The 26,621-nt window shown below is 33.3% G+C and overlaps 2 protein-coding genes across 2 annotated transcripts; one reads left to right on the top strand and one right to left on the bottom strand.

The window, feature by feature from the left end:
- Positions 1-212: 212 nt before the first annotated feature.
- LOC132544933 (coiled-coil domain-containing protein 92-like) lies at positions 213-8,021 on the bottom strand. Its single transcript, XM_060208597.1, has 4 exons — positions 7,904-8,021; positions 6,080-6,245; positions 5,148-5,195; positions 213-4,165 (listed from the first exon to the last, which is right to left on the bottom strand). Exons 2-4 carry the CDS (start codon positions 6,204-6,206, stop codon positions 3,399-3,401), a joined length of 942 nt encoding a protein of 313 aa, XP_060064580.1. The 5' UTR covers positions 6,207-6,245; positions 7,904-8,021; the 3' UTR covers positions 213-3,398.
- Positions 8,022-8,297: 276 nt separating this feature from the next.
- LOC132544941 (E3 ubiquitin-protein ligase DTX4-like) lies at positions 8,298-24,660 on the top strand. Its single transcript, XM_060208605.1, has 8 exons — positions 8,298-8,502; positions 9,941-10,874; positions 18,271-18,338; positions 19,310-19,468; positions 20,850-20,914; positions 21,266-21,412; positions 23,154-23,405; positions 23,805-24,660. Exons 1-8 carry the CDS (start codon positions 8,298-8,300, stop codon positions 24,021-24,023), a joined length of 2,049 nt encoding a protein of 682 aa, XP_060064588.1. The 3' UTR covers positions 24,024-24,660.
- The last annotated feature ends 1,961 nt before the right edge of the window (positions 24,661-26,621 follow it).

Raw genomic sequence — 26,621 nt, 5'->3', positions numbered from 1 at the left:
AATTTCGAAGTATATGAAATAATCTTTATGTGTATTTCACAAAGTTTTTTTTATTATTGATACATTCAATATCTGAAAGTTTCACCCTCTCTCTGATTGGTGTGCTATTGTGTTTTTAGTAAAATATATGGACGGATTTTAAAGGCCTTAACGGTCTCCCAGTTCTTCTGAGTGACTGAATAAAAAGAAACAAGACAAGTTTTCTCTTCAGTTTTATTTTTTTTATTTTGATCACAACTCGTGAAATAGTTGTAAAGAAACAGCTATTTATTAAAATGATATCCCTTGTCATCACTCATTTTAATACACACTACGACACAGTGTACATAAATTTGTAAAAATTTGTATAATTAATTAACAAATAAGCCATCTTCACTGGAGAAACTTTTTATATAAAATCAACTTTTACTAGAATTGGACGGATGGACATTGATAAGGTTATAAATCCTATTTAATTTAAATAAGTAAATTGCAAAAAATTCATACATTTAAAACCTTGAAACAAAGTATCACAATAATTCTCAATATTATTGGTGTATTTAATTATGGTTATTACCTGAAGAAAACACCAGAACAGTTAGTGAAATTTCATTTCTTCATTTTCATACACTTGAAGTATTTCCCTGTTCTATGAATTTTCCATCATGTAATATAAAAAAAATTCAATGATTCAACGAGTGGTGTTTTTCTTTTGGTATTTCCAGTCTAATTACCATACAAACATACTATTTTGTGTTTATCAGTTTAGTCTAGTTGAAATCAATCTAAAGCTTGATCCAGATATATATCTACATGATCGAGGAACTGAACAGAGTTAGTTTTAAGTTACAAACAACAGGACAGACTGGTCTCTGACAAAATGCACCGCTTACCAGCTCAGATATCTACCATTCTCCAAAATTTAAGATAACTGATTTACTGATCACATAACTTCCTGATAAAGAAATTTCTGAGAAACATTTCACAAGGACGTACACGGTGATAACTAAACTAAGAAACTGATTCATAAAATGTGTTTTAACTCTACAAAAACAACAACAACAAAATATTCTGTGACCATATGAGATTCAAATATCCTTATTTTTGGCTTAAGATCGTTTTATGTTAGGACTGTTTTGTAATTATTTTGATTTAAGACAAAAAATTCATATAATAAACTGTAAGACATTCTCACACATGATCAACATTTACAACAATGCTTTCAACTCTCAACATATTCTTTATCATTTTCACATGAAATCCTAGACTGCAAATGTTTGTAATGCACTAGTATATAATGTATGACCAAATGAACTAAGAATAGATGACGGTGAAAAAAAAAACTACTTCAAGCACTTTGGCTCATTTAAATGGCAGAGTTAGTCTAAAAATTCGAAGTTTTTGAAAACAAAAAGACTTTTTTGAACCCAGTATGTCCCCTCGAGTTTCCTTTCTTAAAGATTTCTCTGAATAATTTTCTTGTCTTTTTAAAATACATGTTATTTAATTTCATCTTTCAAATGATCAGCACAAGGGTAATCTGTAGCTGCATATACTATTTGTAAATTATGTCATTTTTTATATACCACTTTTTCCAAATGCTTAAAAATCATCAAACTGACAATAAGGATAAGGGCCTTTAGAAATCCTACAATTATAGTATTTGTGAGGATTTGTGAAAATTGATCTTTACATACATGGAATTTGAAGACTTCTCTTGTCCTCCTTTAAAATCAAAATCAATATTCACATCCAAAGAATATTACACAGAAAAAATGAATTTATGGTATACTCAAATCCAAATCACTACGGCACGACTAGTTTCTTCACATTAATCCTGCTAAAACACAGCTATATTGTAAGTCCTCATCTTTGTGAAAGCAAATTTCATGGTTAAAACATACAGATACAGACTTCTCCGATCACATATATCACAGTAGAAGCTCTTAGAAAAGAAATAAAGCACATCCATCTAAAAAATACATTATTTATCAAATTCCTGAAATTCAAGAATGAACAAGGTTTTTTCTAAGCAACTTAAAAAACATTTCTTTCACTCCTTAACACTTACTACATGAAATAAACATAACCTAATCAACATTACAAAGAACACTTACATTGCATTGCACGATATATTAAGTCTACAACAATCCTCTGCAGTTAAGTGTAATTGCAGGGGTAAAAAAAAAAGACTTAAATAACTCCATTTCGTTTTTCTTAAAATTTCTTTAAAAAACAAAATTTTATATTCCTTTAACTCAATATACAGTATTTTGAATACAGTAAAAATTTTTTTACAACAAATGAATGTGTTTTCCTTTTGTCTGTGCACATCATACAACAGCTACCTAATCAAACCAGTCTTTACTTTAAGAGAAAGTAAAACAACAGGCACAAAATTAGAATTCTTTACCAGAATGATACTTTCTGTAATATCCCGCTGGAAAGTATTGCTTTACATCATTCAATTTTAAATGATGCCATTTTTATTAATTTTGCCGTGAACAAGTGATAGTTATCAAGCAGGCATATTTTGATAAATAGCATTAACTTGGTTAATGTGTCCATTTCATTTAGTAGCGTTAAAATTTGTGGAGAAGCTTAAGAGTATAGTTCCTAATATTTTGTAACGTTTGTAAGAGTTACATAAAATTTTGCGAGGTCATTGTTTAAAAAAAAAGAGTGAAATCATCACACGATATAACATAATACATAATACACCATCTACAGACAGCAAAAACAACACAGAAGTCACAAAGTCACAGTTTGCAAATGAAAGGTGACAAATGAACCTTCCGCTGACAGCCAATCAGAAAATTTCTTACTTATCTAAAAGCCAATGACAGGATAACTTCCATCTTTCAAACAAATTAGATTTGTTATCATCAAACAACTAGACATACATGTACAAAACAAAATGTAAAATTAGCAAAACACTATTATAAGTGTAAAAGTTGGTGTAACAATGAGCTATACAAAAAAAGACATTGTTAACAAAATGACTTACCAGGTACTATTAAAGTAAAACTTAATAAGTGCAAGGACTATGAATTCAAAACACAAATATCCATATTCCATTTAAAAAGTAATTTGGAAATAAGAGCAGTTTTCGGTCAGTACCACATTCAAACTAAAATTTTTGAAAATCTTTTCAATAGAATATATTACTCTTACCATCATAAATATCTTAACTTAATGGAATATTTGATTTCAAATAAATGAATGAAAGTACAAATTTGTAGAACTTCAAAATTTATTCTGTATTAAAAATTAGTGATATTTTGCTTTTCCAAACTTTCCATAGAGTGATCCTTATATTTGCCCCTTGATGTGTTAGGTATAAATGGTGTATAAAATGTGTCAATATCCGTGGCACTAGTAAAAAAAGTCTCTATGAAATGTTCATAAAGACATTTACATCAATTATATTCATGGCTATGTGAATGCTGTGGTTGTGCCCACTTAGACTCCGCCCCTGACACCTGATCGACAGCTAGAATGGGCATTTCCCTTGTTTTCGTCCTGCCGTGTTTTGTAGCTGTAAGCTGTGGAGGTGGAACAGGAAGCATTTTATGCAGATAAACCTGTCGACCATTGGCTGGCTCCTCTCTACTCACTGAGGACCTAATAGGTGGAAGGGGATGTCGAACATTACCCTTTATTTGGACATCAGGATCCATTTCATCACTTAAACGTAAAAATGGCTTTGCCAATTCAATTGGAGAGTCTGAACGAGAAGAACTTGTGGATTTTCCAGAACTGGTTCGAACAGCACGTTTTTCAAGCTCCTCAGGTTTAACACTTGGCTTACTGTGTCGAATAATCCCACGACGAGCACGACCCGAGAACTGATCTCGGGATGGTGGCATTGGTACAATATGTCCATCAGTGATCACAGTCTTTGCAACAGGTGTAGACTCAAGTTGAAGACGTTTTAGTTTGTGCAGTTCAGATGTTAAATAAGCAATTTGGTTTGATTTGGACTCAAGTTCTGCCTTATATTGATCAATTTCTTGTGTCTTTTTACGTGCTTCATCAATGTATTTCATTTTTTGTTTTTTTGCCAATAGTTCAATATCACGAACAAGTTTCTCCTTTCTTTCTAGCTCCTTTTCTAGTTTAGTGTGGAGTTGAGATTTGTCTTCCATCTCCTTTTGTAGTTCCTCCACTTTTGCAGATGTAGCACCTGCATAAACAAGAAAAGAACTGATAGATTCAAATTACCCAAGTACTTCATCTACCCACAGTTTAATGACCCTTGAAGTCCTAAATGAATATTTCTACCTCCAAACCTCTTATAATCATTTACTTAACTATAACACTGAAAGTCAGGTGCTCATGAAAACCAAAAAAAGGAATTGCAGTAATTTTAGACGAATGGATTCTCAGGCATTTACCAACAAAACAGACTATAACATTGTGATTATCAGACTGATTCAGATCCGGAGTATTAAAAATCATCTGAAGTCCACCGTTAACTCTAATACCCCTTCTATGGGTATCTCTTCATTACTCAGTATGAAAGAAAATTACCCCATCCCCATTCTCTTCACAAGTATTCCCTCTACTGAAGAAGTGCACTGTTTTCATTATAAGTCTGTTTCTATCATAAGCAGCCTACTCAGAATTATACATTGTAAATGTAACCCTGCTTCAAAATGACCTGTGCTGTAGGCAGGGCAATAAACCAAGCAAAGAATAAACACACAGCATATACATTGTATATAGTTTAACATCACAACAAGTGAATCAACACCTCTTTTAAATAAACAAACAAACCCTCTGACCTTTTTATTCACAAAACGGGAAAGTGCTTTCTTAGACTTTACTGTTGACCAATGACAAACAAAATCTAATCAAGTGTAGAACTTGTGTAGAAAATGTATACAAAACAATGCTTTTCTGATGTGTACACAAATTTTTAATTTAATTTAACACAAACAATGAGTGATGTTCATTTTCTTGAACTTGTTGATAACAGGGGAAAGAAAAAAAATCAATTACAATGTTTTGTCTGTGAAATCTTAACTCTTGGGGTGAGATTACTGAGTTTCTAAGCATCTATTTGAAACAAACCTCAGTCCAAATGTCTTATATAACATGATACAACATTCTATCTTTTTATTTGTCTTCGATTTTTTTATTTAAATCATAACTGATATACATACCAGTGTCATCAATGCCCAGACCCTGCATATTAATCTGGAATGTTAAGTCTGGAAAGAAAATCAGGCAATTATTGTCAATTGCAAATCAATTTTACCAAAATGTACTACTACGGAAGAGCATACATAATCAGTCAGATCAATGCTATAATGTATAGCACAGTTAAATATCCTATTAGTATACATCCTGGTACAATCTAAAGCAAGAAAAAAACTACTGTAAATGTACATATTTTGCAATGATCTTATTTTAGCATTGTTTTATGCTGAAATTATTGCACTAAAGTATGATAGCGCTAATTGCAGTTTATATCATATATCAACAATTGTGGATGTGCTAATTCATCATTGTTTTGATGTGGAAAAAAATTAACAAAAATGATAAAGCACTAAAATTTTATTGCCCTTTTAGAAGTATATTTACTGTAGCATTAGACAAAAAGATACTGAATTTTGTCATGTTACTCTATTGGAAATTGTTTTCCAGTAAAAGTTCCTGTTAAATTCAAAATGACTTTAAAAAAACTTTGCAAAAAAAAAATTTTGACACTTTTTCTTGCATTAAAATTTCTATCTTAAATCTCTCGAAAAATGAAATAGAAATGAAGTTTATAGTTTAACTATATAACTATCATAACTAAGTGACAAAAAAATTAATATCTCTTATCAGACAGGTAATTATTAAAAATGTATTTTAAATGAAAGGAAACTGAAGTATCATTAACACTGAATTCAAGATAATATGCTTATTAAATTACAGAAAGAAATGTTTTAGTTTTTAGTAATCATAAAACTGTCAATAAATGATTAAAATATCCAATAAAATATCAATAATCATAACTAGTAGCAAAATCCAAGCTGATGGATAATATAATGCTTTATAAATCAATTTCCTTGTATGTAATAGGTACAATGTATATCAGAGGTTTGCAGACCTGAACACTTTTTCTGTAGGTTTCGTATTTCTTCATGTAGAGCCTTCAATGTGTTGGCGTGCTCCTGCTGCATAAACAAGATGGCACTCTCCATGTTGCGCTTGTGAACAGCCGATTCATTTGCCATGATAAGAGCTTTGGCAGTATCCTTTGTACAAAAAATGATCTAAAAAACAGAAAAAATAATTTTTGTAAGTCAGGGATGATGTTGAATATGGGGTATATAAGTACTCATATTATCTGCAGATAAGAAGGCCAATAGAGAAACACTATTTAAATGATGACAGACAGAAAAATAAACATCAATCTCTAGAACTGCAATGGGTTCCTTATGACTAAATTGAATGATGAGAAAAAACTTTGAAGAAAATTTCTGATCTGCAGGGATCCCATATCAGTTGTATTCTGAAAACGTTCATCGCTTCAGTGCAATGCGCAAGACCTCTTCTTCCTTGGACTAGCAAAAAGAACTTGAGTTAGAATAATCAACCTCCTCAATGATACTTTGTTTCCTGTTTGTGAAAAGATTTAACTTAGAAGCAGATAAGCCCATGACAAAATCACTTTTATTTTAATTAAAAGATTTTAGGATATGCAAAGTGCTTCAGATTTAAAAAAGATTGAAAAAAAATTACATAATGATCTCAATATTTTTATTTCTTGTTCCACTAACTAATTAATCTTAAGATCTACAACAGGATTTACATTTAGATCTGATCACTGATAACTGTTGGGACAACAAAAACAAAAAAATTAAAAGAAAAAAAAAATGAACATCATTAATATCATTAGGGGTATCAAGTTTCTTGAATTAAATTGAATTTTACATATATTGAATGTACAAAATATCAGCAACAAAGGTAACAGAATAATTTGTTTTGTAAAACGTAATTCAAATATGGATTCAGTCTCGGAGCAAGCAAACAAATCTCTAGTTACAACCTCAGTAGAATATGCTAGCACAGTTTGGAATCCTCACAAAAAAAAAGAAAACAAAGACATTGATTAACTGCAAGTAGCCCAGGCATACCACCTGCTTTGTTACAGTGGTATCACAACACACCAAATGTTGGATATATGCTCCAAAGGCTGGTCTGACACAATTTTGTTGATAGAAAGAGAGGCACTAAAGTGATCATAATGTACAATCACACACACGTTAGAGTGACGATGATGTACACTGTCACACACAAAGTTGTTGTCATCAATATAGATAATTCTCCTGTTTCACCACACGACAAGCCATTGTCCAAAACAAGGTGTTACAAGGAATCATTCTTTCCTTGTAGCATATCACAATGAAATAAACTCCTTACTAATCTGGTAACTGCAAAAACCCCATCCACTTTCAAATCTCAGATCTCTTCTTACATTTATTAACTTCGCTCTCATAGTTCTAGATGTGACCAACTGATGATATACTTCTTTTCTTCACAAAGCGCAGACTTTGACACTTGACTGTATCTTCAGAATGTTGAAGGAGGTCAAAATCAGTAAAAGTAGAGAACCAAAATACACTGAAAATTGCGATGCACATACCTCGACAAGACCTTACTGCGATTTCATGACAAATTATACGCAATTATGGTTACACTGATAGTCCTTCTTTTCCCACGCAGCCAAGACATGGTAAACATAACATCATATCTATGTGTAATATCAAAAACAGAGTTCCTAATTTATCGTTGTCTCAAAGCTAAGTAAGACATCTCTCCGATATTGTAAACTAGACACCATGACTGGCATGAGAAAGGATCGAGGAGCAAAATGTTTGTGCAAAAATGCATTGACATATTTCAGTACATCAAGCAATGGCATTGTTACCAATAAAGTTAACAGCTGAAGTAGGTCATTTCCAAGAAATATCCAACTATCAGCCAGCAGGTCATGCTGACAGAAGACTAACTCCAATATTTTTTTCTTGCATCGCTGTCAGTTGCGGTCAATGGATTTCCTTCGCTACAGGAATGCCAAAGGATCATGGGTAATTTACATATTTCCAAAATAAAAGCAGATTGTTATTTTCTAAACTTAGGAATTAGATTGATAAAAGAGTATGTATATAGTTATAAAAATAATACATTTATTGTACTACTCCAATAATTAAATAAAATGAATACTCTCACGATTGTGAGATTTACCTTTTCTTTTCGGAACTTATGGCGTTATATACCTGTATTGACAATAACACCCGAGAATTGGAATCAATCTGTCAAACATGGCGTCGTCCGCTACAGATTCTGTTATCGTCTGGGAATGGATGAATGAATATGGGCGCTGGAAGCCCTACATGCCGCATGTAACACAGTATATTGAATCAAACAAGTCGCAGGCCACAACTCTGAATCTCGGTGTCATCGATGGGATGCTCAACATGTATTCAATCGATTTTATTGCCATGTGCCAAATTCGCCTTGGTACTGGTAAGTTGCATGTAATAGGAGACAAAATTGGACAACACACATTTACTAACGTACAACTATATTGTAATTTGAATGGAAAGAACATATTTTCTTATTCTCGAACACAATTCTCGTAATGTGTGAATTGTATGACGGCTTACTGAGTTTGGTTAAAATACAGCGTTGCCTCTGGGGAAAAATCAATAAACATCTGTTCATGATGTTGCGTGCTTTTCAAGTTAGAAAGCAGTAAATGTATGTAAGAAATAAAGATATCTTATTGTTGATCTGAACACAGAACCATACTTTACTTTTCTTAACTCCCACATGTTTTATCATACACTGACGAGGAATTTCTTTTGTGAAATTAAGCTGGGAAGACCATCAGTATGGTTGAGATCTTGATTTAAGGATTTAAGTAGACTTCTTTGTGTCTTAGGATTGATTGTGCCATACATGATATAAAGCACAAACATATGAAATTCAATAGACTTCATTTCAAAATAGAAAATAACTTTGTAGCTGTTGACATCTGTCAGATAGAATTACCATGAACATATAATTACATGTAGGATATAGTAGAATGATGAATTAATGGTTATCTAGCTAGTCACATAAGTCTCAGTGGGAAATATTTGGTTTGATATATGAAGATTAAGGTGTTTGATGCAACACTGTTCATTAATAATTATTCCTGATAGTTTTGTAGTTGTTAACCTTGACCATTTTCATGTAAAATTATAGTAATTGGATTGAATGAAAAACCTGGCTTTGTTTTCATTATACCATTTCAATGACCTCCATATAAATCTTTCTTTTGGTAATATTCTATAGACATGCCAGTATTTCCTCATGTTATTTCACCACATTTTTTTTGCTTTATTTTTGTTTTTGTTCTTTATGGTTTTATTTTTTCAAATGTTTTACAAACATGTTCCTTCATAGATGATCAGAAGCAAAATATCTTTTCTGAAAACTATGAACATCATTCATACTGAAAACAGGAATTATGATAAGATGTACATATATTGTATGATGATATCTTTGCTCCATCAAAGTTAATATTAACCAAAAATTTCACATTCACTTTCATTGATCTTAATAGAAAAAAAGGGATAAACAAAAACTTAAGCGGTGTAATTAGATAGATGGGATATTATTCAATAAAACTAGATTGTATGTAACATATTTTAGGCCTTTTTCCAGGAGGCTGTACAGTGCTGAATATGGGACCCATTCCCTATTAGATTTATTTCATAATATTCGCAGAGTTTAGATAGATCTTTCATTAGCTGTATATGTATTTGCTTCAAACGAAACTTTTTTAACTCGGAATATTAGTAATATAGTATAAAGTTCTGAAATGTTGTGAAAAGTATCTGTCATCTGGACAAAATATTGTTATAAAAAATGTTGTTAATTAGGAATTGATGAAAAAATCTTGAATTTTTACCAATAGGGACACCACGTCCTGTGCGTCGGATGTTGTACCCACCTGATTCTCCCTGGGGGAGAGGTACATTATGGCAGTGGGAAGGAGACACAGCTGGTGAATGGCACACTTATGATGCAGATGTCGCTAGAGTGATAGATGACTTTTTCCTTCAGAAAGGACGATCAAACATTCTTGACCTTACCCATTCATCCTTGAATCTACCGTATCAAGTAAATTTTAGTAAGATGACACAGCAAAGAATCGGAACAGGAAGACAAAGGAATATACGTCGTGAAAAACTAACAATACCTTATCCCCGAATATCTCAAGGATCTGCTGGTCAGCTAATAAGTGGTCATCCTATCGGGTTGACCAATAACATAATGAGTCCAAATACAGTGCCGAATCTTGTTGGGGGGTCAAGTCCAAATTCTCCAAAACAGCCAAGACTTGCTTCAGGATATCCACATGTAAATGCCAGTCCTGCAGCTCAACTCATTATGCCTACCTCAGTTGGTGCTACAAATCAATCTTATATTCATGGAACTCCAACAAGTCTACCCACAACTACTGTTTCTATGTCACTTCCTGGAAGCCACATTTCTTCAGCAACATCTTCGTCAATTCATTTCTCTGGTCCCCTGACAAGGAAGAGGTTACATTCTAGTATTGTTAACAATAACAGGTCTAATCTGCCGATTTCATCCATGCATCCTTCACATTCAAGTGGACAAAATGTGAATCAGCCTATGATTCCAGGCAGTGGTGGAAACTCCTCAGCTCATATGATTTCATCCCTCGGATCACTTCCCTTACCTCCAATTCCACCCACATCTTTCTCCAGTCCAAACATTTGGATGCCTAATGTGATAAACCTCCATCCCCAGGGATATCCAAGCATGTATCCGGGAATGTCTGTTCCGTCGTCCAGTCAGACCACGCCTACCTACTCAGGAGCGTAAGTTGACACTGTTTTAAATATTTTACAGCTTAGTTTAAAAACCAATGAATAAGGATGAACTCAATTATAAGTCTTATTCAGCAAAATGAAGTAAATTTTTTTTGTGAAAACTCTGTTGTATGATTTGGGAAATTGGTATAAATTATAAATTGATAATCAGTTCTTATGAATCCAGTAAGATACTTTGTGCAGTATAAGTAAGATATAAAGATGAGTATTTCGAGAGATTCCTTTGTTATACGCTTGTGGATTTTGACTTACAAATTACAGAATATCTGATTTGTAAATCTGCTTCAATGCCATTAGTTGGTAAAGTTTTTACCATATTAGGCAAACATATTTCACAAGCTTACAGATTAGTGAATGATGATTGGACAGTGTTAATAATTGCATGCATGTGCTTGCATAGTCTAGCTTTGGAGCTATGAGTTTCATTTTTGAAAAAAAGGTTTTTAATTAATTTTCCTGTCATAGTTTGAACCTGTGTGGGACTTTACTATTTTGGTTAACCTTTTTTGTTTTTAAAATTTTGGGAATATTTCTTCAAGGGCTGCGATTGCTACATGCAGAGGGTTCTAATACATGTATTTGTTTGTAGCATGCTGAAATGTTGATAAGAGCTTCTGGTTTTGTTATAATAATTAATGACCTTTACCTACATGTAAGACCAGTCACAGTGGTCACATGTATTACAACTTTTACTCAAAAACTAAAGAGTCTAGAGTCTTGCTATTAGGCAAGTAGCATTTTGGGATGGAAGCGACCAAGTTTATTCAAATGAATGACCTTGATCCACCTTCAAGATCACAGAGGTTACATATTTTACAGGCCTCAAATGAGCTCTTTAAGTTTAAACCATCAAGAGAACCAAATTTTGTTATTTCATCTGCAACATGCAGTATTACAAACTCTTACAGGCCCATTTGGTGTCGATAAAAATCAAGCAATGTATTTATTATGTTTTATGATATCAAGCAGTCTTGACCTGCTTTGAAAGAAAAATGGCTTGTCAAGGGTCAATATAAAATTTAGAAATTTTTATTGGTGAGTATACATGTTGTGTAATGAGATGAAGTAAACTTCTGATATTATAAGTAATTATAACTACATGGTTATAAATCTATATAGATAAAGATATAGACATTTGAAAATGGGTGTATTTTTTTTGGGCAGTAATGACTTAATGTGAATGGGCTAATTCCATAGCCCACAAGGTCATGTCATGATATCTGATATCCTTGTCTAAATACACAATTAGATGTGTTATACCAAATTTTCTAAATTGGCAAATTCCTTATAAATTTCATTATTGAATGTAGAATGAGAGAATAAATGAATTAAGAAAAGAGAGAAAAAAAGATTACAAGATACCGGGTATGCTATGAATGGTCACATTCTTTACTAGATAACTAAAGGGATCTCAGTCATAGCATTTCAAAAAAAAGGTGTGTAATCTTTTTTGTTTGTTTTTTGTCTTTTCCTATAAAAGCAAAAAATGAAAATTACCTACCAGAAGATATAGGTATAATAAAGAATCACATTAGTTTGTAAAAGATTGAGTTAATTGGTCTGGATAGGAATGTTAAAATTTTCAATGTTATCAGTTGTGGATCTCAATAACTCAGTTTGTCAAGTGTTCAACATTTTTTTTGTGCAAACTCAGATGGAGATTTGAAGTATATGGTACATCTAGCCCTAACTGCATGCATTTGTGTCTCAAAGAAAGTTGAAAAATGGATAAGTGTGCACATGTAATGGTCATGCTCTGGTCCAGATGCTATATATAACCCAGTTGCTTGTGATAGGCCCCCAGTATGTTGTTCAGTGAGGTAGCCACAGACGACTACAAGGAGCATCCTGATTCAAATGATGTTGGCTGTTCTGGAAACAATTTACAAACAAACAAAAATAACCGTTTAAACAATCTAATGTACCATGTATACCAGGTAATATATAGATAGATGTGTCTGTGGCCTGCACTCAGTCAAATAACAAATACCAAATAATAGTCGTTTCCAATCGTCACATTATGTTTGTACACAAAACCATACTATAGAGCTTACACAGTAGTTACAATTTCTTAATGGCAAGTGTCTCGGGTAAAGTACCTGGTAGTCATTTAATTTCACAAGCAGAAATGTTTGATTTTCTCTTGTTGAATCAAATTCACAGAGATTCAATTTCATGCATGTGCTTCTTGTCAAAATTTAGGGTGAAAATTAAACCCACAGATTTTTCTCAAACAATTTATTATGTGTGTTATATTTACTCATGTAACATTTAAAGAGACTCTTATCAATTGCCAGAAAATTAATTCCTGTCAACATTTAATGGTTGACAACAGTTCTTGATCTTGTTGAGTGAAAATAAATCCCCAATGACTATTACCTACTATTCAAATTGAACTTCAGTTGATAAAATCTCCCCCTCCTGATAGGTAGAATTAGGAAAAAAAAAAAAAATAAAAAGTGTCAAGCCATTTATAAGAAAGTTTATATGAGCAAGTCTGAAAGTCTGTCAAAGTAATAAGGAATGAATTCTACAAGAGTGAAAAACTATTGATAAAAGTATCTGGTTTGGAACAACTCGGTGTCTACATATCTTTACCAGACAGTAGTTTCACCAATGTCCAATTCTCAGTTACAGTTTAGTACACTGACATTGTCACTTCATTTGTGCTGGGTTAAAAGAAGAAACAACCCATTTTTGTGCAACACAAAGGATGTATTAGAGGATTCATGTCAAATTTTGTTACTTGAATGTGAAATGATTAGATTTTACACTAAAACAGTATAAAGGTTATCATAACTTCACACATTCATGGTGTATTCTTTTTATTGATCTGGTCTTTAGGTCACCTGATACAAAGTATCATGGTGACTTATCGCGATCACTTCCAGCATTGTGCATCATATGTCTGTAAACAATTCAACATTTGTGACTTCTTCTTGAAAACCCCTGACCTGATTTCAATGAAATTTTACATTAATCTTTCCCTTATCTAAGATGAATCAAAATAGTGAATTATATGGTCCCCACCCCACGGAGGCATGAGAGCCGCGACCAAAAGTTTCAAATTCTAAAATCTCCTTCTCAACACTCAGATATGGTAGAAACAGATACTCTTCATGGATAGAAGCTTTACCAAAATTGTGAATTCGTAGCCCCAGGTTCTCATATTTCCTGATGGGGAAGGAGTAAAGTTTACTGTAGTTTATATAGGAAAAATAGGTTTCCATTGTAAATATTTCAAACTTAGTTCGAATTATGAGCAAGGGACGATGACAAGATGGTATGCATATATTGATCCTTTTCAACCCTCAGGGGGATAATTGGTGGGGCAAAAGGGATCATATTGATTTGGATTTAAAATTATTCTTTTCAACACCCATATATGATAGAATCAAATGCTCATCTTGGATGAAAGTGTCTTAAGGTGCTTTACCAAAATTGTGAATTTCATGACCCAATTTTTCACATTTCATTGTGGGGAGGGGGTAAATTTTACCATAGTTTATATCAGCAAAATAGGTTTTTGAGCATAATATATTCAATCTCCAATAGAAATATTTCAGACTTGGTTAGAATTGTGAGTAATGGATGATGGCTAGAAGGAATTCATATATTGATCCTGACTGACTCCCAGGTGCTGAAGGGCAGGAACAAAAGGGATAACATTTGTTTAAATTTCAATATCTTCTTCTCAACACTCGGGTATGGTAGAATCAAATGCTTTGTATGCCTTTTTTTGGCCTCTTGTTCTTATAATGGAATATTACTGTGATTAAGCCCAAACTTTTCCTTTTATGAAAATAAAATGAAAATATGTGTATAATGATATAAAAATGATTAAGCCAGAAACTTGTTTTTTTCTCCCACACAGATTTCGATATGTGAAACAGATTGATCAGGTCTCAATTTATATCTCTTCATATTAAAAAGAAAAGATTTTCCCTAGATATACAAGCTTTAAAGCCTAACAGACATTGAACAGGAGAATTCCTATGTTCGTTAGCTTGAGTTAGACATTTATGTGTGTGTACAGTATAAATGCACACAGCTGCATTTTATATCAGTGGCAATGCGGATGCTGTCAGCTATCTGCTGATATTGCTGAAGCCAGTGATGCTCCCCTGTCACTGTCATGAATATTGTACAGATTTGTAATTGTGGTTCTCAACAAGGATGTACAGGTAAGCTTTGGATTGTATATACTTGTTGTTTTTAGCTTGTGTCATTTCCATCCCAGAAATAAAAAAAAAAGAGTTTCTGAAGTACAACTGTTAGATTGGAGTAAGTAGTAGTTATTGCAATATACACTAAATTCTGCATCATTTTAAAGGAATTCTTTGGATGTTTTTTCATAATGGTTTGTTCAGTATGAACTGTTTAATATTATATTTCATGTATATACCTTGCCAAAATCAAAGCATCACTCACTGTTATAAATGTTAGCCATTTGATTGGCTGTAGCCACAAAATTGTGTCCAATCACAGCAGTCATATATCCTTGAAGTTTACAAAGGTGCTAGCTTTATATGATAAGCTTAATATATTTTCTTTTATTCCTATCAAAGAGGTCACAGGTAGACAAGTAATCTAAAAGTTAAGAAGGCAGGTATAGGACCCTTGATTTTAAAATATTGTCATCCTATTGTTGTAGAGAATAGAGGTAAATTCCATTACATAGTTTTGTTGTAATATACATTAAATAAGTATGTTTTGTCTCCAGGGGTGGGGGCAAGTTATTGGCAAAGCCAAGATACTGAAACAGCAATAAGATGCCAATTCATTTGATAACTATCAACAATTTGTACTGGCATATATGCTTGAATTTTATTTTGATATTATGCAAAGATTTTGTCCTCAAGCCTTGAGGTCATTAGTTCAATGTACAAATGCCATAAACAATAAGAGGTAGTAAAAGTACCAATTTTCTTAGACACACATAGAAATGATCATTTGAAACATTATTTTTGATGTCGCACAAAATACCATGCTCTAAATTAATACGTTGTTTGGGTGCCACATTGGAGAAAATTGGAGTACACACAGAAAAATGCCTGTAGAGGTTGGGATTTTAACTATTTGCTTTTCGAACTCAGGTGACTGTCAACCCCCATGGGCCTCTTACTTTTTTTTACCTTTGCAGAGGCTCAGTAAAATGAAAATTTCCTAGCTAGACTTGTTTTGATAAATCTCATGGAAATGAAAACTTGTGCAAGGATTTGTGTACATGCACGCTGGCTTGGTGACATGGAACATATCATATATTATGCAGATATCATGTGTAAATGATGAAGAAGGCCGCCTGTAATAATAAAAAAATGTCAAGACTTGTGTAAATAAATTTAGGTTGAAATGAAAGCGGCTGTACAATGCTCTGCCATAGGGAATTCCTACTTTCTCAATAATTCATGAGGTGAAACACTACTATTCTCTTTATGTGTAATATTATTGATCAGTTTTATTCTCTTATTCATCTCAAAAAAAAAAAAAAAAAAAGAAATGACTAATAATTATTTGACCCTCAATATTGGCATTGTGTATTAGAATATCATCTGAGAAATCGGTAGGATCGTACAAAACTTGGTTGTATTCATTCCTCCCCACTAATCTAGGTTGTTATTGCAGCGTACTGGCAGAATGTATAACAGCCATACCAACCAAACTGTGTAGTGAATTAGATTGTGAATGATCATCACTGGGTCCAGAATTTGGATCAATAATTCTGAGATGCTTCTACCACAGCGTCAGTAACAGACCTAAAATCTAACATGGCGCCCTACAGGATATGGACATGATGTTTTTTGTAACATTCTTGATTCAGAGATTTTAATGGAGCTATTTTGGCCATGGTTTTAATTCAAAGGATTTTTGAATCGGTACCCAGTTTTTCACTGCAATGTGTTAAAGTCAATTTCTAGATGATTGTCTGATTTCATGGGCTATATTTATAAAGTTGTGTATTTCTGAACCTCAATGATAAGACGTGCTCTACACATTGTTTATTGTTGATATTCAAGGTTGTATATTTCATGTAAAAAATACCAGTATCAATATTGTGTTAAAATTTCAGTATTAGATATATAATACTCAGAATTAATAATGTTTTTCAAGTATTTTGTTATACAAATTTTCAACTTGTCTGTTCAGTAGGTGTAAGTGCTGTAACTAATTAATGAATGGCTTATTTATTTGATAAATTTGTGTGTATTTGTTTCTGTAAAATGTGTAAGGAGATCTGTATAATGGTGTACTCTAATTTGGTATAACTGGAATCTATCAACGGCATCAATGCAGAACTTCATTATGCGCAGATACCCTCAGTACAAACGACTGTAAGTTGTACAGGATGTTGTAAATCCTTTACTTATGATATATTGTAAGTGAAATGAGTTATATATTAGGATGAGATACGAAAGGTGAAGTGTTTTGAGAAAGATGTGAATTGTTTGGGCATAAACTGTATGAAGAAATTCTTTTCCTTTAAGTTAAACCTGAAACAATTTTGAGACTTACCGTAAAATTTAAAAAAAGGTGCTGTGGATTTTGAATTTGCTTTTCATCAAACCAAATACATAACATATGCCTGTGTTACAAATCTTATTACCTTAATATTGATGTACCAGTTGTGAGTTTAAGTATCACAGTGACAAGCGTACAAATCACATTATATTTTCAGGACATGCAATGGAATGTTCTGTTATATAAATTGTGATACCCTGGTATCTAACCCCAGATGTCATATGTTTAACAGCTAGGAAGATCAACATTTTTGTATTTTATTTCTAATAACTTTTAAAAAGTTAAAAAAAAAAAGGGTCCTCCCTTACCCACAAACCCACTCCCTCCTCAGCACAACAAAAAAATGAAATAATCCAACAAAGTCTTTGTATAAACAGAATTGCTTTTTTTATGGATACCATATTTGACCTAATAAACTCACATGCCTCTGCAAGTCCACCATCACCTCTTCAGGAGAAGAGGATGGGTGTGTTAATTAGAACCTATGACAAAATAGCTTTCCTCACTGATCTGCCAATGCAATCTTATGTATTTTAACAAAAAATTGTGTTGTTATTTTACATAGGAACTTTCCCTGTACCTGGTTTTAATAAGAACAGCACTTTTGTGTTTTTGTAAACACACAGTGCATTTATTAGGCTAACCACAGTATTTTACACAGAAAAGAGTTTATCTAAATGATTTCTTTACAGATACTTGGTCGTTTTATGACAGATTTTATTATATAGTAAACCGCAAGTCATTTTAAATCGATTGTTGGCAGTTCCATCTTGTGATTTTTTTTCAAGAAAAAGGTCCTGATATTACTGTGTTTTTGTTATGTAACAAAGGTATTGCATTCTCATAATAAAATCTTTGGTTACAGATTGCCAATTCCAGGAAACTTATTTAACAAATCTCGAAGTGGCAGTCGTATCAGCCCAGTTGTGTCAAGTAAGTAATTGAAAATCAAGACATAAAATATGCCATTTCCTTTGTAACTGAAAATGGCAAAATCATTACATTAGAAGTATAATCGACAAAGGTAATATTGATATTTTTCAACTGTTTAATTACCAAAAATATTTCCAAAGCAATATAATTGTTTGACTTTGTTTGAAATTGCATCAATAAAAGAAATACATTAAAATGGTCTAATACTGTTCATATTGTTGGCCTTGAGTTGTTGGAAGCTCATATTGGGTTTTTGCATCTGATTGAGGAATTAGGTTCTCTTGTCTTAAGTGAAGGAAAAGTGTGATATACACTGTACATTCTTACCACATCAAGTAATTGCATACTGTTTCAATGAAGTTGGTGGGGCCATAATAGCTTATCTGGAAGCTGTTCAACCTCATGAATATGAGGTGCAATCCCTACATGGAACCGTTTGTAGGGCCATGGTGTCGGTGTGGTTGAGGCATCTGACCATCATCATTATGACATCAGCCCTCAACCTTTGGGTCATGTGTTAAAAGGCCTACATGGGACAGTCAACAGATACTGGCCTTAGGTCTATAGTTTTTTCTCTTGGAACTCTGGGTTTCTTTCACCAGCCAAACCTGGCTCATTCTTAAATGATCCCAGCTGTTAATAGGACCTGAAGCAACAATTAACCAAACAGGACTATTTTTCAGGAAGGTAAGATCACAACTGTTCTGTGGTTGTGACTTGAGGCAAGACACTTTACCTCAGTTAGCTCTTTTTGGCCTGTTGAAGGCCTATTTTATGTTGTTCAGTGAAGAAGTCACCTTGATTTTTAGTACAAAGAGACCCTGTCTGAAAACAACCCTGGCTGATTACAGGAAGATCGAACCACCAAACAAAGTCTATTGTAGAATGAATTTCGTAGAGAATACTTAATTTTGAAACTTGTCTTTAACAATTGTTTTGTTGAATTTAACAATTCTTTGTTTACTTGATAGGTGCTACCAGTATCTTGGCATCACCTGCAGTGCCACTTCTGTTATCATCCAATGGGAGTTCAGGCACTGCCACATCTGTAAATGCATCATCAGATCCTCCATCAGAGGGGCGTATACCCAATAATGTTCCCAAGGCCTCCAAGAAACAGAGTTCTACAGGTACATGCTTGTTGTTTTCCTTCTTTTCTTGTTTAACAACTTCTTTTCCTTTTCCTTGACCTACTTTTTTTCTTCCTAGCATTATCTTTCCTCCTCCACTTATTCTTTTCTTACATTTTACCCATTTTTTTCTATTTTTTTTTTCTTCCTTGCCTACTATTGCTTTCCAGCTCCCTCACTTTTATCCCCCATGGCACTTACTTTTTTCCCCCCTTATCTTTTCAGGGATTACACCAGCTTTCAAAATTCTTGTGCCAAAAATTTTGCCTAAGTTGATATTTTTTCTCCAAATGATAGATTTAGGAGCCAAATATAATTTGGTAAAAAATCATGTTTAAATAAAAGAGCTTATTGTTTAAATATGATTAAATATCTATATAATCTGTAATAAAGAAATCACCTTCAGTTTCAGTACTCTTATTTCAATAAGATCTTAAACTTATATAAGGTAGCTTAAGAAAAAGTATTCTTGGTAGTATTGTCATGTACATGGTATTCATATTTTGTGAAAAAAAATTCTGAATTGAAAATTTTGTAACCAAATAAATTCAGTCATGACCCCAGAATATATTTTAATGGGAATAAGCAGTATGGAAAGGAACAATTAATCACAAAAATGTACCTATATAAATATCATAAAACCAAAATATAAACTTCCAAATTGATTTCAATACCTTTTAAAACATATGTTTGTACATGCACATGCTTAGATGTATATAGTGATTATTTGACAAATAGGATGTGAAGTTAATTTTCCATGTCATAATTTTATCAAAATTATTAAATTGTGCAGAATAAATTTAGTTTTTTTGTAACTGAAAAAAGAAGGCAAAAATCAATCCTTTTAATTCTTTCTTTCCTTCCTCTTTTAGTCTTTTTTTTTCTCCCTTACCTACACATTCTTTTCTCACTTGCCCATTCTTATCTCTCCTTCATTCCCAGTCCACGTGTACCTTCCCTATTCCCCAGTAGTTTCTCCCTTTATGCCTGAGGTGAAATAATTTTGAGAATATGACTAAATGTGCCTGACTTGGCATGCTGTCATGGACACTTCAGTGAGATTACACTTTAAATTTATTCTGTAATAGCCCCATCATCTGTGAAAACTACCCTTCCAAGATTTAACATGACTGTAACTAGAGTTTAAAACAAACCACAATACCACTTACTGATGTGCTTGTATTATGCAATATTCATTGTCCATGGCTGCATATTTTTATTCATATCTTTTCAATAATATATACGTACCAACAAACATCATATTATTTGTTTACTATTCCTGTTGTCTCTCAAAAGAATTCAAAGATGTCAATCATGAAAATAAATCAAAGTTCAGTAAATCATCTTTGGCCAGTGCTGTATATAATATATTCATTTTTAGATAAGTCTGGGCTGGAAGTATTTGAAAAGTATGCTACTGTGATGGAAACTCCCCCAGAGGAGGAGGTGAGTCATAGGAGGATATAAAAGGGAGAGAATATTAATTATTGTCTAATAATTAGACTTTTTTCAATGTGAACATTTACAGACATTTTTCAGAAAATGCTGCTTGTAAGAATGAAGTTCATATCCTTAGTAAGTAAATTCAATCAACATCCATAGTTTTAATTTTCCTACATTTACATTAGTCCTTGCATTTATAAATTTCACCCAATTTTGGGATCCACAGATATCCATAGAGTTTACAAGTTTGAGTTCCTCCAGTTACTTATTGAGTTTCCAATCATCCTGATTGGAAAATCCTTTGTTATTTTAATGTCTCCAAAGCAAAAAAAATTGAATTAATTATTTTTGTAGGATTGTTGTATTTGCTGTGATAAATTGACTCAGCCATCAGGATATGGTGAAGGCCACAAAGAGGCAACTATTGTTTTCCAGCTCAGCAAGTGTACTCACATGTTCCACAAACTCTGCATCAATGCTATGTATGAAAGTGGTGCCAAGGTAAGGGAAAGTAACTCTATATCAACTTGTTTAAGTGCGATGTATAGGGGAGTAACTCTGTGTGAACGTCATGTACCATATATAGGGGCATAGTGTCAAAGTAGTGGGAAGGTAAGTTGTATGCTGTGATGACAAGGTAAGGGGAAGTTACTCTGTATCGACATCATGTATATTTGTGTCATGGCTTGGTAAAGGGATATAACTATGTCTCAACATTGTTTACATCTGATGTGGTGCCACAGTAAGGTAAGTAGATATGTACAAATTGTATCAGCATCATGTTTGTATATGTTGTCATTTAGTTAAGGGGAAGTTACTCTGTATCAACATCATGTATATGTGTGCCAAAGCAAGGAGAAGTTTTCTTGTCTCCCTGGAAAATTTAATTAGTCCTGGCTCAACAAATAACAATTATGTGAAACTAACTACCGTAAATATTCGCGTATAGTGCGTATAGTGAAACTGTCGTGTCAAAAAGGGGGTGCGCACTATACGCAGGTACATGCCATTCCTGGGGTTAAAGTTCTGCATCCGCCATATTGGATTACCTACATAGTTATATGTAAAAGTCGTCGGTCTTATATGATAGTTTGGAGATAAAAACAACAACAAAAATAAAATAAAATAAATTTCGAATGTTTTAATCATCTGCCGTTCACGCTAGCATTACGGTGATTTTTTTTTCGTTTCCCGTCGGTCTTACTATTAGTCGGGGCTATAGTAGTGTCTGAATTTCTGCCTCATTTTGATGATGTAAATTCAATGAATCCGGAAGTTTTTAGGCGATTGTCGTTCTGTTCATAAAGCGGACAGCCAATCCCACCGATGCCCAAAGTTGGTGACCCCATGACCTCTCTTGATCTGCATGGCCCGCACGCGCAGTTCTGTTGTACTGGCAGCGATGCTGGGATATCGGCGATCGCATACAAAGTTGACCAGCTCTCTCTCTCCATCTCTGGGTGTTTCGCTGTCGCACCTATGTCAGCCCTTCTGGTCAGTGGTTAGGACTTTAGACGGTCTTTTCTTTCTTCCGTGCCTTGATATTTCACTCTGGAATGTCGAAGTGGCGACCGGCGGCACGAAACTCCAGTCTCTCGGCGTAGTCAAATGGCGTTCGCAGTTTCCCCATGTCGAAGTCGGTGTAAACAATCTATCATTAAATACCTTCGGATACCGCGGTGGGTACAGATACCATGAAAGATCATGCCTATACTGAACAAACTATCTGCTTTTATGGGGACAAGGTAGGATTGAAAATGTTAAGACAGTTAAAACAACATCGTTTTCTGACCAATAGTACGCGTTCAGCCCAAGCCGGATGTCATCAGTCTCCTCATACTCAACGTGTTAACTGTCACTAACCGTTAATTATACAATCAGCCAAGCCTGTCATTCTTGTTAGGTCACCTGGGTAAATTTGTTTACTTAAGGTAATTACATGTGTTAGGGTCACGCTCATTGTGGTTTCCTAATTATCAATGGATCAGACCACATCAAATGTTTCGTCGCAGTGACCAGTCAATTAATTTTTCTGTAGATTTTTTTTTTAAATCTGATCTCCAAAAAGTACCTGCGCACTATACGCGAATATTTACGGTATCTAACCCTGGAAGAGCATGCAGTACTCAAAGTTTAAAATTTGTTTATTCTTTTGCCACCGGACATCAGTTGAAATCGGTCTATATATGCTAATTTATTAAATCTGTTGTTGTACCTACATCCTATCTTTCTATTTGAGCAGAATGGCTGTGTACAGTGTCCAACTTGTAAGACGATATATGGTGAGAAGCATGGAAATTGTCCACGTGGAGTGATGGAATTCCATCGGCTTCCCCAGCCCCTTCCTGGCTACTCAGACTGTAACACAATCAGGATTCTCTACCACATTCCACCCGGGATACAGGGACCAGACAATCCTCACCCAGGGAAACGCTACTCCACGCGTGGGTTCCCAAGAGTTGGTTTTCTTCCGGACAATGAAAAGGGACGAAAGGTGAAATTTTGTTTTTGTAGATCATACAAAAGATATCAGTTATTTGTTTGTATACATATATTTGGGCCAATATATGATAATATCTTGTTTGTGTGACTAAATATTGAAATTGGTCTCGATATCTTAGGATGATGAATTACGATGTAAGGCACTCTATAGTTTGCATTATTTGTGGGGAGGTGATAATTCATATTCATGATTATGAATTATGATATTTGTTTGGGGGGATTATAATTCATATTCATGATAATAAGTTATGATATAGAACACTGTATAGTTTTCAATATTTGTTGGGGGGGGGGGGTTCAATGTTATATATTATTTGTTTGATGATGTTTGCAGCATTGTCTCTATCTACTAAGTCAGTTAATCTAATGATGGAAACAATACATTTTGCAGGTTCTGAAACTTTTGATTGTGGCGTGGAAAAGACGACTGACTTTCACTATAGGCACCTCCACCACTACAGGCGAAAGTGACACTGTTACATGGAATGAAATCCATCATAAGACAGAATTCGGAACAAACTATTCAGGACATGGATACCCTGATCCGAACTATCTGGAAAACGTGCTCATGGAGCTCGCTGTGCATGGAGTGACAGAAAGTGATTTATGATTATCTGGATGAAGGAATTATGAAAGGAAGAATTGGACATGAAAGGAGAAAATGCAAATAATTGTGAAGGAAGGGGAGAAAGAAGGATGAAAATGAAACGTTTGATAAATTTTATCATTGTTTAAACTTTATATAGATATTGAGGGCTAAAAGTTGTCTCAGCTGGATTTTAAGATTGAATAAATTCTTTAAAAAAAAATTACTGGATGAATGAATTAAAGATTTCACATCCTTTGAATATTGATTATGTTTTGAGAGCTAATTTGAGAAAAAAGTAAGTGGAAATTTTGTGTTTAAATTTGATTTGAGCTGGTGGTAACTTCATATGTTGTAAAATAAAAAAATTTTTGGGTAGTGATACTGATGGTTTTTCAAATAATTACTATTTTATGGACATTTGATTCCGTGGATAAACGTACCTCTATAAATGCACCGATACTGATTATAACCGTTCGTAGATATACAAATTCATGGATTAAGTGTACAAGGAGTACAAAAGAAATTAATTCCCCACAAAAATTTATGATTTTAAAGTATAAAACATATTCTATTTGTGAAAATATCACAAACATTAGTATTGAAATGATTGAGAATAGTTTTTAGATATTTTATACATTGTGCCATGTAACTGTTTTTATGGAAGTTTCTAGCATTTTCAAATTGAAAAATTTATATTGAAATATATATGCTAATAATGAATGCATGTGTTTGGAATGTAATATGAGCATGTTTTTTTTTATTAGTTTGCTTGTAAGCTAATGTTTGGAAAAATTGGCACAATTCCTACAACTCACTGTATACTTTATATGAATTTCATTTCCATATTAATAGGTAATTTACATACACATGACATATAGGTTAATTATGTATATGAATCTGGTGCTTTTTTTTAAGTTTTTAAACTGCTTGATACTGCAATAAATTGTTTGCACAGGTTTGTTAAATTTATATATGTATACACTTACTCTTTCTCTATTTATAGTTTTAATTGTTTTACTTTAACAATTGTAAAAAAAACTGGATTGAATTTTCATAATCAATTCCATAAAAATAGCTTAACAAGTAACCACTGTGTCAAGAAAAATCACATGAAATTTTTACATCATATTGTTTGACTGCAGTTTTATACTGATGATGTGTCACGGTTTGATTTTTCTACCCTTATAAAAAAAAGCTTAATATGAATGAAATTAGAATGGGTCTATTAACTAAATTTCTTGTAGCTAATAGGTAAGGATATTTATATTGGTCACATAATATTTTCATGATTTTACTTCAGGTTTATATACCATATACATGTAGTGGTTATCTATGCCAAGATAATGTTTACACCAATTTATGACTGGGATATTAACGTGAGCGTTAATATAGAAGCTATAAAAACATGTGTAAATTTCATTTGCAGTATGAAATGCTACCTAAGTAGCAAACACAGTTGTCTCAATTGCTCCAGTGGTATTTATTTCGACAGCTATGATTGGTTAGAATATATACATTAATCTAATTGTACGTTCAGATTATTTGGTCCATATTACAGATTACTTGCATTTATAAGTGTAATTCATGAGAACATATTTAAAATTCTTCTTCTGAAGGAATGCTGGGATTCTGTCTAAATTTAGTCTGAAATGCCCTTGGTGAAGATATAAATTGTGTATAAATGGTTGGTGTCTGTCCCCTGGGGCAGGATGGGTAAGGTTCAATATAATATACATAGCCAATTCTCGAAAATCTTTATACTGTAGAAATAACAGCATTTTGTCCAAATTTGGTAGGAGCAGGGCCCAAAGGGGGAAAAGAGTGCAAATCTTTTGAATCCATTTCCTTTTCTATTGGTTTTGATAAAGCAAAACCAGGTAAGCAATACAGGCCCTATGGACCTCTTGTTAACTGGACGCGGCAGTGTCTTCTATCTGTGTTCTTTTCAGCATTATCTTTGAATACTCAGAAGTCAAACAAAGTTTTTCACTGTATATTTGTTTAGTTATTGGATTGTTAAAATACGCAAATAAACCTGGACAAGCTTTGCAATTTTTCAAAGGAATTAGTTAATGATAAATCCATCTTTTTGTTTTGTGAATTTGTATATAATATTTCAGATATATACAATCATTTTTTTTATTATATTAATGAATTTATTAAAAAAAAAAACACACACAACATAACAAATTGTTCTTGCTGTTTGATGTCCTGTAATAAACATGGAGGCCAACACATGAAGTATGACTTAATGTAGGGATATAAACTGATTACAGGGCAAGGATTTAACAGTTGTTGTCATATACAATAAAACTAACAGATTATAGAGCCTTTGATGTGGATCAGGAGTGATAACATGGACAAGACGGGACTGGAAATGTAACACTTATTTGATCTCTGACCTTGAAGGTCACAGTCACTTAATTCCGTTCACTGTATACCCCACCCCACCCCACTTTGAGTGATTTTGGTGATGGACTTCTATTCAAGTTTCATCAAGATATGTCTCTAATGTTTCAAAAATTATAATGGGAATAAGATTTTATCAGCAAGATTACAATGATGGCGCTAATAAGAACCTGTACCTCCACAAGAAGGGGAGACAAAACTGCCAAGGTG

Source organism: Ylistrum balloti, unplaced genomic scaffold, assembly GCF_031769215.1.
Source record: "Ylistrum balloti isolate Yb309-2 unplaced genomic scaffold, AGI_CSIRO_Ybal_v1 Utg369816, whole genome shotgun sequence".
In the NCBI taxonomy this organism is placed as follows: domain Eukaryota; kingdom Metazoa; phylum Mollusca; class Bivalvia; order Pectinida; family Pectinidae; genus Ylistrum; species Ylistrum balloti.
The sequence above is the reverse complement of the archived record's forward strand: the minus strand, read 5'-3'. Positions and strand labels throughout refer to the sequence as shown.